Genomic DNA, 17,375 nt, shown 5'->3' with positions numbered 1-17,375 from the left:
GAAAAAGAAATTTTTATCCATGCCTCGTTTCTGAGAAGGTTAAATTTGTTAAATAGTTCTTCTTTTCATAGTAGATAATGGAGATGACAATTTTAAAGAATTTCAAAATTTAAAGCGATCACCTCCTAATTCTAAATCGACTACTAAAACACAAACTGATTGCGGTAGACGCACAGGTCGTAAGACAACAGTAAGTTGAAATTTTTCAGCCAACGTGCGTTTAAAATATGCTGTGCTCATGTGAACTTTTCTATCCGTATTGAGATTTTCTGCTTTATGCTGATTTTTAACGCACGATGGCTAAAAAACTCCAACATACTGTTGTCTGACTACAAAAACAGTAAAAATGCACAAATATTCATTCTAAATGATACAAAGATACTTTGATGACAGAAGAAGCTTGACGTGCAGTCATTTTAGAGTTTTTTATTTATTTATTTTTTTTTTTGTATTGTTTCAGTCGGCATCACTGGTGAGATGAGACGCGGGACCTACCGCACTGCCGCGCCACGGGTTTCTAATCGGTGGAAACATTTTTAGTTTTTTATAACCACCGTTTTGATTTGAACGATGCTCAATATGCTCGGGAAGGGCGGGGAGGGGTTTGAGAAAGACACGTGCCCCCATAACATGAGGGAATTACTCTAAAGTGTCGACCGTGCGCAGCGGAGGAAGATAGGCGCTACTAAGCTGGATACCAATTACCCTCAGGGCTTTTCTGATCATTGAATCGCACTCGTTGAGTACTCTCCCTTGTGATCAAATGTTACCCTCAGGCAAAGTAAAAATGTTGAAGCAAGGTCGCAGAAATAAAGAATTTATGAAACCGCGCATTTTGCGGTTTGCATTATTGTTAAGATCTTCTGCTCTCTCATACCTATTATTGAAAAATGTCCTTTGGAAGATCACTTATCACCGTCTCTGCATATTTCGTGTGATTTGTCTTTGCTCTTTTAAGAACACTGGAGAAAAAGTCGCTTGAATCTAGAGTCCAAATTCTTAAAAACATTCACAAGAAAAAATACTCTTGATTCAATTCGACTTTTTGCTTGAATCAAGAGGAAATTCGCTTAGATCAAGAGGCTCGATCGATTCAAGAAAAAATCGTATTATTGAATCAAGAGTATTTTTTCCTGTCGATATTATTAAGAGTTTGGACTCTAGATCCAAGCGGCTTTTTTTCCAGTGAATGTCCTCTGAAAAATTCGTGCAAGGGTGTAACATGATATTCCTATAAATTTAAACAATAGCATTCGAGATGCGTATTTTCGTAGTTTCACTGCCGTCAAAAGCTTGCTAATCCTTTGACACATGCGGTCGTGGATTGTTAAGTATATAAAGGTAGATGACTAAAAATTGTTTTTAATTTTTCTCATAGGATGCATAAGTATCCAAGAATAGCCTTCCTATTGAACTGTACAGTAACACAGTCAATCGTTTTTAGTAATTGGAATTAAACTTTTCTACTTCAGCTTGTCTGACCCTACGCGGAACTCGTGTTACCAATACGATTTGTCGATTTGATGAAGCAGTATCGTCAATTTAACAGAGTTGGCAGAGATAAGCGACAAAAACTAGATATCGAGTTAGAAAGTTACAGAATCAAGCTGCTACGTTATTGATTAAAACACGGTTGGTAAATACAATGTTTGCTGTCCAGAAAAAAATCCTGTCATTATTCTAAAAATTTCTATCTAAAAAAGTTCTTTCTTTTCAGACTTTTTGCAAACTTTGGTGTTGAATGATGGCGAAGAGTAAAAAAGGAACTCAAGAGAGAATTTTGATTCAATTTAATTTAATTATGAAATTTGATTTTTTTCCTTAAAATTAGGTAGCAACTTTTTATGTACAATAATTAATTAAAACAAACATTTACAAGTTTTAATCGATTTCTATCACATATTTTGTTTAAAGAACTCATCTATGTTATTCGGAGAAGGGCTCAAATAAATTGATTTACAAATAATAAATAAATTATATGTACGTATGACAATAGATATTTACAAAAACAACCGAAAACAAGAAAATAAGTAATTCATTTAAGAGAAACTATCTATATCAACTGGAAATGAGGGTAGCTATATTCAATCAATAATATTCAGCGATTTTCCTCTCGCGCTAACAATGGTCCAACTCAGACTGGGTGTTATATTTGACTGCTTGCCTAAAATTTTTAGTGAGCTGTTGTACAATTTTGAGAATGAGATAAATAATCTCTCGATGGAAAGTGAGCTACTTTTACAACTCAATTTCAGGCCTAGCAGTCGCTGTTTTAGGTTTCAGGAGGTTCGGATGGTGGCGTTGTCTGAAATATGCTGAACGGGCCAGTATAATGTCCTGAAAACAAAAATGAAAAAAATATTTAGTTATCAATATGGGACATTCTTCAAGGCTGTAGCCAGCTTGACCTATCATCTCACTGAACTTAAAAAGTTGCTATTTTTACCAAAGCAGCATTTCTACTGTGAATAGTGTAGTAGGGACATTGGAATCTGTTATGCGAGCCCTGAAAATTACACCGATCAAGGATTTAAACGCAAATAAACGGGTCGATTGTTAAATCGTTGTCGAATGATTCCGATCGACAAATCCCTATCTTAGTGATGCTCTATATCGATCAAGGTCGTTCGATATCGACTCAACATTCGAACCGCAGGTCTAATGTGATATGATGTTGACAGTTACTTCTTAAATGCTGGTAACGCATTTTCATTTTGATGGATTAGGTTGAAGACGGAAGTGGCTCAACATTTTTGCGGAAACATAACTTAATTCCTGTTCCTTTCTCCCTCCCCCCCCCCCATTCTATAGAGATGATTTTGCAACAAATTTTATAATAGATAACGAACAAACACAGAAAAAGAGGAGAAAAAATTAAAATCTTTATAGTCGGCAGATGTACTGAAACTGGAATGCTGGACAAATAGGTTCGGACCTTGGCAAACTTTTCTAAAAAATTGTTTGACTCTTGCCCCCTTATTTTTAGTCAATTGATGAAATGGAACTGAATTTTTAAGCGAAAATTTTTAGAATTTTGTAATCATTACTGAAAATCCAGGATTCGTCCCCCACCCCCATCCATGTTCTCTGTTTCAAATGAATTTTCGATTGTTCGATTTACTTACCGTTATGGACTGGGCGCATCGTGATGAAGACTGTCGTCGCTTTCCAAATATGTGACGTAGGAATCGGTGGAGTCCGGGTGGGCCATGTCCCCCGGGGGCGGCCCCAGGTCCAAAAGCGAGGGGGGCGCTGGCGGGCCTCCGTGGTGAGCATCATAACCATGCATCTGTAACAAAAATAAATTTCGTTTATTAATTTATAAGTCTATCATTGAATAAATTAAACGAGTGTGAAATTAGGAAAAATAGTAGATTCACATTTCCGTTGCTTAAGAACTGAAATTCTAGTTCCAAATTTTTTCACGTTCCATCAGATTTAGTAAAATTTTAATCCTTTCCCCGCTGCCTCTGACCATCAGTAGGTATATCAGATTAAATCCATCGATTAAATTTACTAAAATAATTTCGACCGAGCATGAACTCTTGTTCTTTTTAAAATTCGAACACCCATTTCCTGGGCCTACGGTTATTTTAAACAACCAGTTGTAAAACACAGATCCACAGATTGATTGCATACTCATACATTTGAGCAATTTCATCAAAAACTTTGATCACACTGTTTTATTCACCACGCGCTAGCACCGATCAGTAGCGTTTTCTTACTGAAAATTTAGAGAAAGCTAAAGTGACGGGAAAGGGGTATGAAAGTTACGCACACTGACATTTCGCCTTCAATTTTCGAGGTAGGCAAGAAAACATCATCCGCGCAGGAATACCTATTTGAAGACCCGTGTCTGCGAATCTCGCCTTTCTGCACTTAATTTTCCAACATCCAACATGACGTTTTTGATACTCTCAGTTTTTCTTTTCAAGTTTTTATGATCAATAACAACTAAATATTAATTCACCTCCGAATATCTCTGATTACGCACTGTGCGCATGCAGAAAACACAACTATTCAACGACGTACAATTTTAATCGTTCATACGAGTGCGAACAAAGGAAGACGCAGTTGTAAACGCGAAGGGGATTTTCACGGAAAACCAACTTAAGGTTTACAACTGGGGGATTAACGGGTACGGAAAGGGGATTAATACATGTTCGGATTATAAGATCGAGACAGTGACCAGGTGGGGGGGGGGGGGGGCTGCTGTTTTCGAGACCAGGGGCTCAGGCGCAAGCACATCGTTGTCGGAGGAGGGAAAATTGAGAGTGAGTTCTCGCTTAAATTAACGTAAAATTGTTGCATTCGGAGACGGACGGACATCGAGGGAGGAATTTCCAAGTCAGGAGCTCTGTCACGCTAAGGAAAAACGCCGCATGAAAATTCCATAGTTGCCAAATTCCCCCGGATGAAACATGTATTTTTGAGGTAAGTTATGCATATTTTTCCTTAAAATTTTCAGATGTATTGTATTAAATTGAGTACGAAATTTTCTGAAAAATTTAAAGGAAAATATCCAACAGTTTCCTTGAAAATTCGTATTTTATCGAAGGAAATTTGGCAACGCCTAAAGGTTCATATGGCGTATTCTCTTAGCACGGCAGAGCTGGACTCGACTCAGACGCGGCGCGCGCTGCTAATCCGCACAAATTACGCGCTGATGCTCTGATTGGAACCAAAGCTCCGGAAAAAATATACATTTTTTATACCTAATTATTGTATAGCTCGAACTTGCGCGGCGAATAATCGAGCAAAGAAAGTCTGCGACTCGGAATTTTTTCCGCGTTTTCCTCGTTTTTTTTCTTTCTTTATAATTCGACACGAGTTACCCCTACGCAACACGGTATAGAAAGTGGATGATGTGAAAAATGCGATCCCTCTCTTTAGGAATTGGACTGATCAAAATAGAGGATGAATTATAATGAATATCGAGGGCCCAGATGCGAAATCACGTGTCTCCATTGTGATGTCTCAATGTTTTTGCTCCTATGACATTTTTTTCAATGAGAAAAATGCTAACTTCATAGCTTGAAATTTAAGTATAATATTTTGCTAACAGAGAGAACGAATCTAAAATGTTTTCAATTGAAGGGTGACTAGTCTTCTAAAGGAATATAATAAAGTGAGACAGGAAGTCTAAAACGTTCACAAACGGAAATACACAGCTCCGTTCTTTGACCATCGATATGTGATTCTCAAGAGGAAACACAAGAAGAAAGAAAGGAAAAGTCGTAATTTAGTTAAATTCTACTATTCAGTTCCTTATTTTATTAGAACAGTTAAGTCAAACCGTTACTAATTATGCTCTCCGCTGTGTCGATTGCTAAAAATTGCGCGTAGTTTTGAAAATTTCAGACGACTACCAATGATCGCAACAATTACTCCCATTTTCAGCGTGTGATCCAGGTTCTGTACTCAACGGTCTTGGTGCTTTCTGTGAGCATGATCGGCACCGACCTTACAATCACGGGTGAGTCGTTCTTCTCGATTTATGGGCAGATCCGGGGGGAGGGGGCGTAGGAGGTGTCCGCTCCCCTCCGTTCGCCGGAATAAAGGAGGAAGAAAAAGGGAACAAAGAAAGAGAAAGGAAGGACGCTTCGATTTAGTAATTATGCATGACGAAATTGACTCAAACTGCAATAAGGTGCTTCAAAATTTTGCAAATTTCTAAGCGAAAGCCCCCACACCCCCTCAACGTTCCCTTCCTGTTTGAAGTGTCTAGATCCGCCTACGACTTGATTGACCAATATTTTGACCACCTCAAGGAAACGAGGAAAAATCTGGAGCAGCTGAAATCGGAAGAGGTCAAAAGCCGGAGAGACATGTCACCCCCCCCCCCCCTCGGAACCCCGAAAAAATGTGAAATCGAAAAATGACATGAATGCGCGGCGCGAGGGAAACGCCGGCGGGAGGAAGGGACGGACGCTCCGGCTCGGCGGCGGCGGGCGGCGGCGGCGCTAGGCGACCGTGGCGCTGATAAACCGGTTAATTAGTCTTCGGTGTCTGTTGGGAGATTATCGGCGAAGCTGTCATCCCGGTGGCGTCGACGGCTCCAGGTAGGTGGCGCCCCGGCCCCGGGTTTATTGCCCATCCCGCGTTTCCCATTCAGAGCCGGCGAACTTGGCGCCCCCCCCCCCCCCGACCGCCCTCCCCCGCCCCCGCGGTTTTTTAAGGCGGCCGTCCACGTCTCCGTCTGCGGAAAGGGTGAAATTCGGGACCGGCTCGCACCTTATTGTTTTGTTTGTTTTTCCCTGCATTCCGGGTGTATCACGTGGCTAGGCGCGCCTCCGTCCGTTTTTGGGCCTCTGCAACACTTGGTCAATGCTGCCGCACCAAGGAAGAACGCCGTATGAACATTCGGGAGTTGCCAAATTTCCTTCAATAAAATGTTTATTTTGGAAGAAAATTGTGAATATTTTTTCTTGAAATTTTCAGAAACTTTAGATCAAATTACAAACAAAATTATCTGAGAAATTGGCAGGATATTAATAAAAAAAATTGTCTGAAAATTAGTAATTTGCCAGAGGAAATTTGGCAACGCCTGAAGGTTCATACGGCGTTCTTCCTCAGCACGGCAGAATGGGACCGGTGGCATTCCTTTTGTAGACGCTACGGAAGCATTGCTTCCTCAAATAGGGGAAATTCGTTTTTTTAAGGTTAATTGCCGATAAGTGTAGTTCCTTGCCGTATAGGCCTCCCCTCTTCCACAATTTGAAATAGTATATTTAAGGGGGAGGGGGGGTCAGGGTCTGGAGGGGGTAGTATTTTTTAGGGGCAGGACAGATGCTCTTCCCTATAAATATGCATTGAAAAGTACCTAGAACGAGTACATTTTCTCCGTTCATTGAATGATACGATAGGAAAAAGAGGAACCTTGAGATGATTTTCGAGTAATAGGGTAGAGGTGAACCTTGAATTACTCGTGGAATGCGGTCAAATTCTAGACCATAGTAGCCTTTAAATGTATATGCGAACAGTCTATCCCGACTTTTTTGGATAGAGACCTCACGAAACTACTTTTTGGGCTGGGAATCCCCCAAATCCTTCTGAAATAGTTCGGGGGCGCAAACTTAACTTTGCGCTTAGTTATTTGTTAAATTTCAATGGAGATGTTGCATTTGTGAGGAATTTGCGATTTGACTGTTGATACTTTTGTAAAAATTCGTGAGAAACAAGATGGTGCCACTGGTTTTCTCTGAAATCAACTCCCAAGCTCAAAAGAAGCTCTCAAGTTGAAGCCAAAATGGTGGGGATATCCCACGCTATCCTGAGAGTCCTCCTCTACATCAAAACAAACTCTCCATGCAAAGATAGGGTGAAAATACATTGACAGAGCTGCCACTTTAATTGGGGACTCTAAAACTGAAAACACGGCATCACTGCTAATGTATTTGCTCCCTATCTTTGCATGGGGAGTTCGTTTTGATGTAGAGGTGGACTCTCAGGATAGCATGGGATATCCATTCCATTTTGGCCTTAACTTGAGAGTTTTTTTAAGCTTGGAGTTGATTTCAGAGAAAATCAGAGGCACCATCGTGTTTCTCGCAAACTTTTACCTAAGAATCAATAGTCTAATCGCAAATCCCTTACACATGCAATATCTCCATTGTAGTGCATTTATCGATTGAAAAATGAGCAAAATTCTAGGTTTAAGGTTAATCTGAGATGATAAGGCGGGTCATCCAATCGGGTAGAATTCTTGAAATCGATTAAACTTACTGATTTGAAATCAATTTATCAAAGCGGTGAAAAACTTAAAAAATCGTATGTCTTCATTAAATTTAAGGGATTTAGGGCACGGGGGTTCCATTTTGAGGTGGAACGAGATTGGATGGGACTATACGCGACGTAAAATAATTTACTAGCTGTCTAAATCTCGGAATCGAGTTCTGACATTTCAATTTACACATTTTATACTTGAGGACGAGTTCAAATCAAAATGATTAAACTTTCAATTTTACTGGAAATGACACACATTGTACCTTCAGGCTTCAAGGTCTGGTGATTTTAATGTTGGTGCATCAGATCCATCTAAAATTATTACTGGAGTGCTACTTTTTTGTTACTTTTCGCAGAATTTCGACCCGATTGGACGCTCCGCAGGTTCAATGTATGAAATGAGCTTGATGACAGTGTTAAAGGGCTTACCTGGCTTACCAAGTGCTGGAAGGGTGGAGCGGAGGGGTCTAGTCGATCTAAGTCTGTATGCAAGGCGAAATCTGATAAGGCTTTCCATGGTGGTTGATAAGATTGCACTTCGATTGGGTTCATCCCGATGGGGCTCTCGTGCCGCACCGGACTTGACGCCACCATCGGTATCCCTTGCATGCTCCCGTAACCCATCTTCCTTCCGTCCTGTGAACAATCAAAGGAAAAGAGCGTTAATTTAGAGTTAAAATATAACGTCAATTCTAAAACATTAAAGAGGCATTTTCAAAGGCAAACAAAACAAGCATCAGTTCTATCGCGCCGCGTTGCTTTGGATTTGGAACGATTCGAAAAGTGTACAGTAGGGGCAAGAGAATAGGTGACATGATCAGCTAGAGTCCACCTCTGAACCCTTGAAAACACAGTTTTGGTGACTATTGAGCAACGTGTAGAGCAGTTTGATCATGAATCAAGCCGATAGTCGATTTTGTTGAGCGTACTTAGAGACAGAAGACCTTCCTCTTGGAGACACGTGGAAATTTTTAATTTCGGGGATTCAACACTTCCTTATAGACAATTATAAGGGAGCAACAGTCATCTTACCTACTAGGTGACTGATGAGCTTTGAGTGACGTGATGGTCCAAACAAGTTTGCCAAACTTCGGTAGGTATGTTAGCGAGACGAAATTCCTAACACGTTGTTCAACATCAACCTGGTAGGTAGGACAACAATTGAATTTTGAAGTTCTGGAAGTATAAAAGCTTCCACTATTGCCAAGATATGAGTGAAGGGTCTCTTTTTTCTGTTCATTAGTCAAGCCGAAAGTTGGTAAACTTGTTGGGGGCGCAACTTGACTCAAAGCTCAAAAGTCAACAGAGGGGGCAGACGACAATGAGTTTATTTAGTGATATTTAATTCTTCTTTTTTCAAAAATTAAAGAGTGCACTTAGTTCGCGGGAATTTGCTCTTCGAAACGTTTTTCTTGAATGTTTCCAAAAAATTTGAGGGTATGAGACTCAAATTTATTGATTCTTGAATGAAAAAAGTGAGATTAGCCATATCGTGACCGTCTTCTGCCATTAAATGAAATGGGATGGATTCCCTTTTCATGACTTTTTCATCTGAATAATGTTTTTGTAACTTTTAAATGTTTCGTTTTGTGACACTTTGTTGAAGTTTGATACGATGAAAGGGTGTATTTCTGCATATATTTTTTATGATTTTTTTTCAAATTTACAATTTTTTCAGTCAAGGTCGACACCAAAAAAAGAAACAGAATGAAAAACCGTTGAACTGATCACCTGTACAGTAGTTAGATACCACAAAAATTGGACACATTTCCAAGATAGTTTTTTCACCCCCGTGACATTTGCCAATGACGTCAAAGAACTATGACGCAAAACGCTGTGAATGTCTTTTTTGCGCGAATTTTTTCTCTTCGTAGGGGTGTTTTTTCTTCTGCACATAAGCTCCATATACCTACTGCTTTTAGACTACAAAAAGCTGGTTTTTTGGGGAAAGGTAGGAAACTTTACGAGTTGAGCTTCACCGCGGATGAATGGCACGAGTTCTAATTCTACTACTTTTTGTTCGTAGTTGTTGGGAAGGGGGGAGGGGGACAACTCCTTTGTTTTCTGATGGAATAAATTACACGATGGATGATATCTTTTACGGGGGGAATTTTCCCCTAGAAATATGGACTGGCATAACCAATGGACGAGCTCTCAGTGTGGTAAGTATTTATCAGTCTCCTTTGCGTTTAGATACAATTTCAGTCTCGTTTCTCGGTAACTCGAATTTCAGCGACATGGCAATAGAGCATATCGACGGTGAAACTACCAAACCACGTATCTCGTTTGCGGTGTTTAAAAATCTACGCTCGCATTTTATTTTTTTGAGGTAGACCAAATCAATATCATTCCTTGAAATTTTCACAGAATTTTCTCCGCACGAAGAGGAAAAATCACAGAAATTTTCAAGACTGGACGTTGAGTAGTTTTTCATTTAAAAAATAAAGTATGACAGGAAGTCTGCGATGTCGCAAACCGAGATACGTGGTTTGGTAGTTTCACCGTCGATATTCATCTAAGCCACCGCCACGCAATAGATCGATTCAATCAGGGAGGTCGGGCACGCAATTTTTAACTTAAATGGCAAATTTTGATGTTTATTTCGTCACATTTTAATTTTTATGGAGTGCTTCTAAAAGAGAATTTCAAGAGGAACCCATGGAGCCAAATTATGAATTTTTATGAGGCGCTTCTAAAAGAGAATTTTAAAAGGAAAGCCACGGAGCCACTTTAAAACCTAAAGTTCGTTTAAACGGAGTAATACGCTTTTAATGTCTCCTTTTCTTTGACCTCTCCCATTGCCTTGATCCAATGTGTCCCACCAGTTTTGCTCAGATCTGCAGAGGAAACATATGTGACAGTGACACGAGCAAAGTTTGATAATTTTTATGGACATTTTTTGAGGAGAGTGCCGGGCCTATTGTTAGGTGTAGGACTCCGGGAAAAAAAAAAAAAAAAAAAAAACTGCGGCATTGGAGTATGCGTATGCCCTATTTGCCAGCCTCTGCATATCAGTGCAGTGCCGCTCGCTCTGCCACGGTTAGTTTCATCGTGCGTCACGCTTCACTCATTTTGATCGCTCGTTCGGCTCATGCACCTATAATGCTCTGGTGCCAAAATGCTCGGATGTGGCCAAAATTGATCCAAGCAGTCAGAATTCAACGTCTCTTCAAGAAACTCGAAGATTTCACCACAGCAAATCCCATGCGGTAGAGTGATTAAAATTAGGAATTTAATTAAAATTAAATTTTCAATAACTTTTGTCGCAAAAATATTTAGGAATTAATTCCAGAAATTGAGATTTTAGAATCATGAGTGGATTCCACTTTGCAATAAGGAGCCAAGATCATTGCAATGTTGTAAGGATTGTGCAACTTGCATTATTTGCAATAAAATTGCTGAGATTATGCACAAAATTAAATTTACAAAGGTAATTTTCGTCTTGAGACTATATGTTATTGGGAGTAAAGATAAAGCTTATGTTTAGACGATCAGTTTATATTTACAAGGTAAAGAAAGTTGCACAATCATAGCGACACTGGAATGCTCTTGGTTCCTTTTTGCAAAATGCAGTCCAATTACAAGAGTAGAGCTTTTAAATTTGAACACTGGACTATAGATCATGTATGTTCGCGGTCGAAAATTTCTATTAAAAAAAAAAAAAAAAAAAAAAAAAAAAAAAAAAAAAAAAAAAAAAAAAATTGCAACTGTCCGTAAAAGTTTCATGGTCATAAATAGACTTGGATACCAAGACGTTGTATTCGGAATCGTGTAAACACACAATTTTCGAGAAATCTTTAGTTGGGTATACTTTTTTAAAATTAAGAAAGGACGCAAGCCTCTTGCTGTGTTCGTGAAAAGTGTGTGCACTAATTTTTTCCTGCCAGGATCATTTTATAACAACCATAAATTCAAAATTGACTTGCAGCAAACATATTTTAAACTGAGGCAACAGAGCCTCACTTATTCCATCGTCAGCTATTTTAGCCGATGAACCGAATAAACCGGGTGCCGAGGCGGGAAAGGGCGGGCGGAGCGCGGTCGATTCGAGAACCGACTTTGTTTGAAATATGAATCAAGGATTAAACAGTGAAAACATCGAAGCTTGACGACTAGCGGATAAATATTATTTTTAAAGCCGCCCTCTCCCCTCCCCTCCTCCCTCGCTTGGTTCCTCTTCTTATTAATTCCCTCGCTATGTTCTTATTCCTCGCAACAGTCGATGACACGCGTATGTTTTGATGGTGTGTGTGGCCCCGGGCGGCAGTCGCGGCTCGAGGTGTCAAGCCCCTGCAAACGGGGTTGCGGCCACCCGCAATACGTCCCACCACGGATCTGGCGGTGCTGCCGCACTGCGTAGCGTGCCACTGGCAAGGAAGCCATAACCAAAGAAACCGTGTTAAAGAAGAGAGCAATTAGTTCAAAAATGAAGTATTGAGAAAATGGACCTGGACCTAGCACTGTTCAGAGGGTTAATGAGCGAGTCTTCCGTTTTCCTTATAGCATCCGAAAGACCATTCATAATCGTTTGAGTGGTAAATAATCGACGAATTTAACTTTTGACTGTAAAAAAGGGACCTGAAAAATTATAGGCAAGAGAGCTGTATCCACCCTGGAGACAAAAAATTAGCGGGGAAACTCAAAATTGAGAAATTGATACTACAATTCGATAAGCCTTTTACGAACATTTTAATACGAAAAAAGCTCAAAAATGTGAAACATAACCGGAGATGTGACTGTTTATAAAAATGTTTTTTTCGGACTTTATTTGATGGTCTACCATATTTAGAAAAGTAAATATGAGATTTGCTGCCAAGAAATATTTTTTCTTCAATCAAAATGTAAGATACTTTTTTGCTTATACTAAGCATTTTTTCTGGATCCTCGGGTAATTTAGCTTGAAACAAGATGAGAAAAAACTCTTTGCGGCAAATGCAAGAATCATCATGCTTGAACCTGAATACTAAGCATAATGAATTCTACATTATACAGGTTTGTTTAATGACTCTAAGAGTTTTCTTTTCACAATGTAGCCTGAATTACCTCTTTAAAAAAACACGCACTCAGCAATATGTTTCTCGACTGCAACAAAGGTGAACTAAATTAGCAATATTTTGTTAATGAAGGTGACACATCGCGCTTGCTAATTAAACTCATCTCTCTGATTTTGACGGCAGAGGCTTAAAACTTTGTATTCTAAAAATCGTCGTCTATGAGGGGCTCAAAAAATGTTCTGTGCCAATTGGCAACAACTGGGGCTCGATCGGGGAGGTGCCAGGTTTTTCACTAGGTGCTTGTGCGCCTGGGTGGCCCCGTCTAGAGCCGAGTTGTGAGCTTCAACTTTTGTTTTAACTAATGTTTAACGCGAAACAGTCTTGTAGTCTGGTTGAGAAGTTCATTTTTGACTACGATGATTAACTTTCGATTTTGAATTTTCCGCTAACAAGGTTCCTTTTCGCACTGCGATCAAAGAATCCGGTAAGACTTGGATTCTACCTAATGTCGTATAACCTCAGTCTAACATGCTCAGATTGTATCTAGGACTCCTAGCATTCGTTATACGTTTTTTTTCGTTTAGAAATCCGAAGAAAGAGGGAAAAAAGGAGGAGGACGGAGGAGAATAATACAAAAGAAGAGGAAGAATGAGAGGACGGAAAGAAGAAGGAGATGAAGAGGAATAGGAAAAAGATGGAGAGGAGGAAATAGAGGGAGAACAAAAGAATTAAAAAGAGTAGATAGAAAATAATGGATGAGGAAGAAAATAATTAAGAAGCCACCTCTCGTTCTTTTCATTCCTATACCCTTTCTTCTTCACGCCCAATCCCCTTCCTTTCGACCGTCTTTTCCTTTTTCCCTATTGTCCTTCTATTCCTTTTCCTTTCCTTTCTCCTTTCTTTTCGTATTCATATTTCCGATGCAGCTTCATTTAACAAATGTAAAGAGTCTTTAGTCGATTGTGTTTTTTCCCTTATTCTTTTCCAAAGTCTCGGGTTAAACTATAAGGCTAAATCGTTGCTCTAAAATTTAATCGTATGCTTTTGCACATGGAAAAAACTCATTTAGCAACGGTTTCCATGCAAGAAATAAATCAAGGGAGGAAATTAAAATCGATGGCAGGTCCTTGGAAAGGACGGCGCGTCACCGAATTTTCCATCGAAGAGGACGGAGCCAAGAGCGGACTGTCAGAAGTGAAAAATGAGCGAAAACCTGAGACGGATGAGGGAGCAACGGCGAAGGAGGGAAAGTTACGATCCCTGGCGCGGACGAGGGACGACAGGGATGAAGAGGACAAAAAAGCAAAGCGGGAGTCGCGGGGAAAAGTTCAGAAAGAATGCCCAATCAGTGTCCCATAACTCGGGAAAATGAGCCCGGTTGGCTTGTTTATAAGATGGCTTTTCGGCCAAGATGCTGACCGCCCCTCGGATTTATTGAGTCCGCAAACACATTTATGGCCGACCGGGCTGGCCCTCCCCGCATCCCTCTAAATCATCCCCGAGATATTATACTCCCTTTTTCCACCGCTTTACCGCGCTCGGATTTTCACGAGCCGCTTTCCGCCGCGTCTAACGAGATTTTCGGCTCAAGAGGATTCCGCAGCTCAAAGGAGCCTCTTGCTTTCTTCATGCTTCACGTCCTACCTTGCCTCGGAAAAACGCCGTATCAAAGCTCGGCCGCTGCCGAATTGTCCTTGATTTAACGCAAATATTCTTAAGAAAACCCGTGAAATGTTTTTGGTTGAATTTCCCGGAGAATTTTTTGCAAACTTGAATTGGATGCTACCGAAAATGTCTTAAAACTACATATTTTGTCGGTAAAAATTGACAATATTCGAATGTTCTTAGTGGTTTTTCTTCAACACGACTTGGTCTTTTGATGGAAAGGTCAGGAGCGTTTTGCGTTTTCCTCGGAGACTAACCTGACCTATCTTCTCATAAGCTTTGGTGTGAAGGACGAAATATGTTTAGCGTATTTCATTATTTCATGCGCCCGTTAGTTTAGTTTTTCACACTGGGTAATCTACATTTAAAAAGGAAAAAAAATGAAGAGGATAACAGATATGGGTGATTACTATTATAATTCTGGTAATTTTATCACGAATTTGATGTTTGTACTGCGTTTGGTATGAAAAAAAAAAAAAAAAACAGGGAACTTATCGAAAGTTCCCGATAAGTACTGTTGACAAGGAGTGGTGGCAAATTATTGACTTGCTTCGGTAAATTTTAGTGGAGAGAAGAAAGAATTTGTTTTTCCGAAATTTCACTTTCACGATCTTTTACGCATCGAGAAAACATGGAAAAAACTGAAAAAAGAATGTGAGGGAAAACTCCTTTGTCTCGTTTCGTATTAAAGTTCGTCATTTTGGTTTTTTGGTTCCAGACATCTAACATATGTTTGTGATCTACTGAGGCTAATTTGTCTACATATTTTTTTTTTAAATTATAGAAACGTACTACAGACAGACGTAATGTTCCGAGATAAGAAGGGAAAAATGGGAACAGCCTTCATTTGATTTTTTAAATTGACACAATCATCGTGTTCTAATTACACATCATTTTTAATTAAAAAATTTAGCGAGAGTGAAAAAACAGCGGAATGTACATACAAAATTCCCGTCTTGCTTGTAAAATTTTGCCCGCGCTCAAAATTTTCCCAGTCTACGCCTAGATATTCCATTTGAAAATCATATCAGTTCTATAATTATCAGATCGCGGAATATTACGACTCAGCTTCAATCAAGCCTATGAAACGGCAAATTGAATGTTCAGGTTTAATTAATATCATGGGACGATTGATATGCACTGAAAAAAAAATATCGGTGTATTTACTAAGAAAAGGGTAAAATTACGAAGAATTCAGGGTTCTAATTGATCTCAGTTTTTTCTTGGTAAAATTATCATTTATGGAATTAATAATTTTACCGGGAAATCTCAGTAAAATTATTGAACTTTCTCGGTAATTTTACTGGACCTTGGTAAAAACTCCAATATTTTTTATCGACTATGGTAGAATTACCGAGATAAAATGGCAAAGTTACCGGGAATTGATTACCAATAAAAGTGGTATTCTTACCTGAAAAAAACAGTAAAATTACCGGTTTTTAGGTACGTTTACCGCAGTCTGTCTTGGTAAAATTACCAATAATTGGTAAAAAAAGTGAGATGGTAAAGGTACCAACGGACCTTGGTAAAAACGAGAATTTTTTTTCAGTGTGCTGGGTGCGTAACGGGTATATTACTTTTTTTCCTAGAGAGAGAGATTTTAAAAAACTTACTGGTAATTCTGCAAAATTTTTCAAGACCCTATCGAGCATTCACGAAGATCCTAACTCAGTCCCACCTAGCTCCGTGCGCCTGACCCACAATAGCCATAACAGCGCATGCCAGTCAAAAAACCTCAAAGCTCCGCGCTCTCAGAAGTGCAGCATGCACCCAAGATGGCGGCCAAAGGCAGGGGACGGGGACATTCCGCCCCCCCTCCCCCTCGGCCCTGATCCCTCCCGCCCCGCCGCCATTTTTATCAGGTGGTATTCCGTTCGCGGCCCCCATCTCGCGTCGAGGTCCACTCGTGCACCCCCCCCCCCCCCCCTCGCGGACCGCGAAGCTGGGACGACGACGCGGACGGCGTGATGCGACGCGGCGGCGGCGTCTCGAAGGAGATTTATGCAGACGCCACTCGGTGCGGCGCTCTTTGAGAATTTTTTTTTCTTTTTTTTGCCGCCGATGTTTATTTTTTGTCCTGCCACCGCCCCCCCCCCCCCCCGGGGGGGGGGGGGGGCTCTGAATTATTCCGCGGAGCCTGGCGCACCGCGGACCAGTCCGGGGCGGAATGGTGGGTTCGTGACGACCGGTCGGAAGGGTTATCTCCCGTCATAGTGAAAAACGTCGTATGAACATTTCAATATTGTCAAATTTCCCCTGATAATAGATTCGTTTTAGAGGGAGTAACGAACGTTTTTTTCTGTGGGATTTTCAGATTCGGAAGATTAACATTACGAACACAATTTTCCGGGGAAAAATTAACGAAAAAAGTCAACGAATGCTTCCAGAAATTCGTTTTTTCAGAACTAAAATTGGGCAACGTCGGAAGGCTTATACGGTGTTTTTCCTCAGCATAGCGGCATCTCCTGTGGAGCGCCTATTTTTAAGTTGGTGCGGGGAGGGGGCCGCGATACGGGGAAAATCCAGGCATGGACGGTTTCGAAAGTCGGCTCTGATTGGCTGCTAAAATTGGTGCATATCGAGCGTTTACAGGGTTTTGTGAGTGTGTGTATGACGGGCCTCGTGGGTGTATTGGTGAATGACCATGATTGGCTATTGAGACTTCTTGCTTTCATTGTTGCAATTGAAGCTGGTGCCTGTTACGACCTCATACTACAGGGTTCTGATTGGGTGTGCTTTGGTGTAGTTTCCTGAAGAAGGTCTGATCATCGTTTTTGCCAAAAATTTGTTTTATTTTCTTTTAATATTTCAATAACATTCTCTGAAAAGTTCGCGCTAAAGTTTGGAAAGGAAGAAACTGGAAAAAATTGTCTAGACTCGTAAAAATACGTGTTTTTTTCTCTTAAAAATTACAAAAAGCGTATCGGCAATAATAATCTGAACCTCTTAATGCATTAAGGTGGCTTCCAGCATAATAAATAATATAATTTA

The 17,375-nt window shown here is 40.2% G+C and overlaps 1 protein-coding gene across 3 annotated transcripts in view; it reads right to left on the bottom strand.

Annotated features, from left to right (window-relative positions):
* Positions 1-1,773: 1,773 nt before the first annotated feature.
* Positions 1,774-17,375, bottom strand: part of tup (LIM1_Isl and LIM2_Isl domain-containing protein tup) — an 84,572-nt gene continuing 68,970 nt past the window's right edge. For 2 of the 3 annotated variants that reach the window (XM_019052230.2, XM_019052234.2), the window contains exons 5-7: positions 8,155-8,361; positions 3,126-3,289; positions 1,774-2,337 (exon numbers count right to left, since the gene is read on the bottom strand). In XM_019052230.2, coding sequence (XP_018907775.2) covers positions 3,128-3,289; positions 8,155-8,361 — 369 coding nt within the window. In that variant the 3' untranslated portion in view covers positions 1,774-2,337; positions 3,126-3,127. The remainder of the gene's footprint in view (positions 2,338-3,125; positions 3,290-8,154; positions 8,362-17,375) is intronic. The other variant, XM_019052233.2, reaches the window with a different exon arrangement.

The sequence above is a fragment of the Bemisia tabaci genome, unplaced genomic scaffold (genome assembly GCF_918797505.1).
Source record: "Bemisia tabaci unplaced genomic scaffold, PGI_BMITA_v3".
Classification (NCBI taxonomy): domain Eukaryota; kingdom Metazoa; phylum Arthropoda; class Insecta; order Hemiptera; family Aleyrodidae; genus Bemisia; species Bemisia tabaci.
The sequence above is the reverse complement of the archived record's forward strand: the minus strand, read 5'-3'. Positions and strand labels throughout refer to the sequence as shown.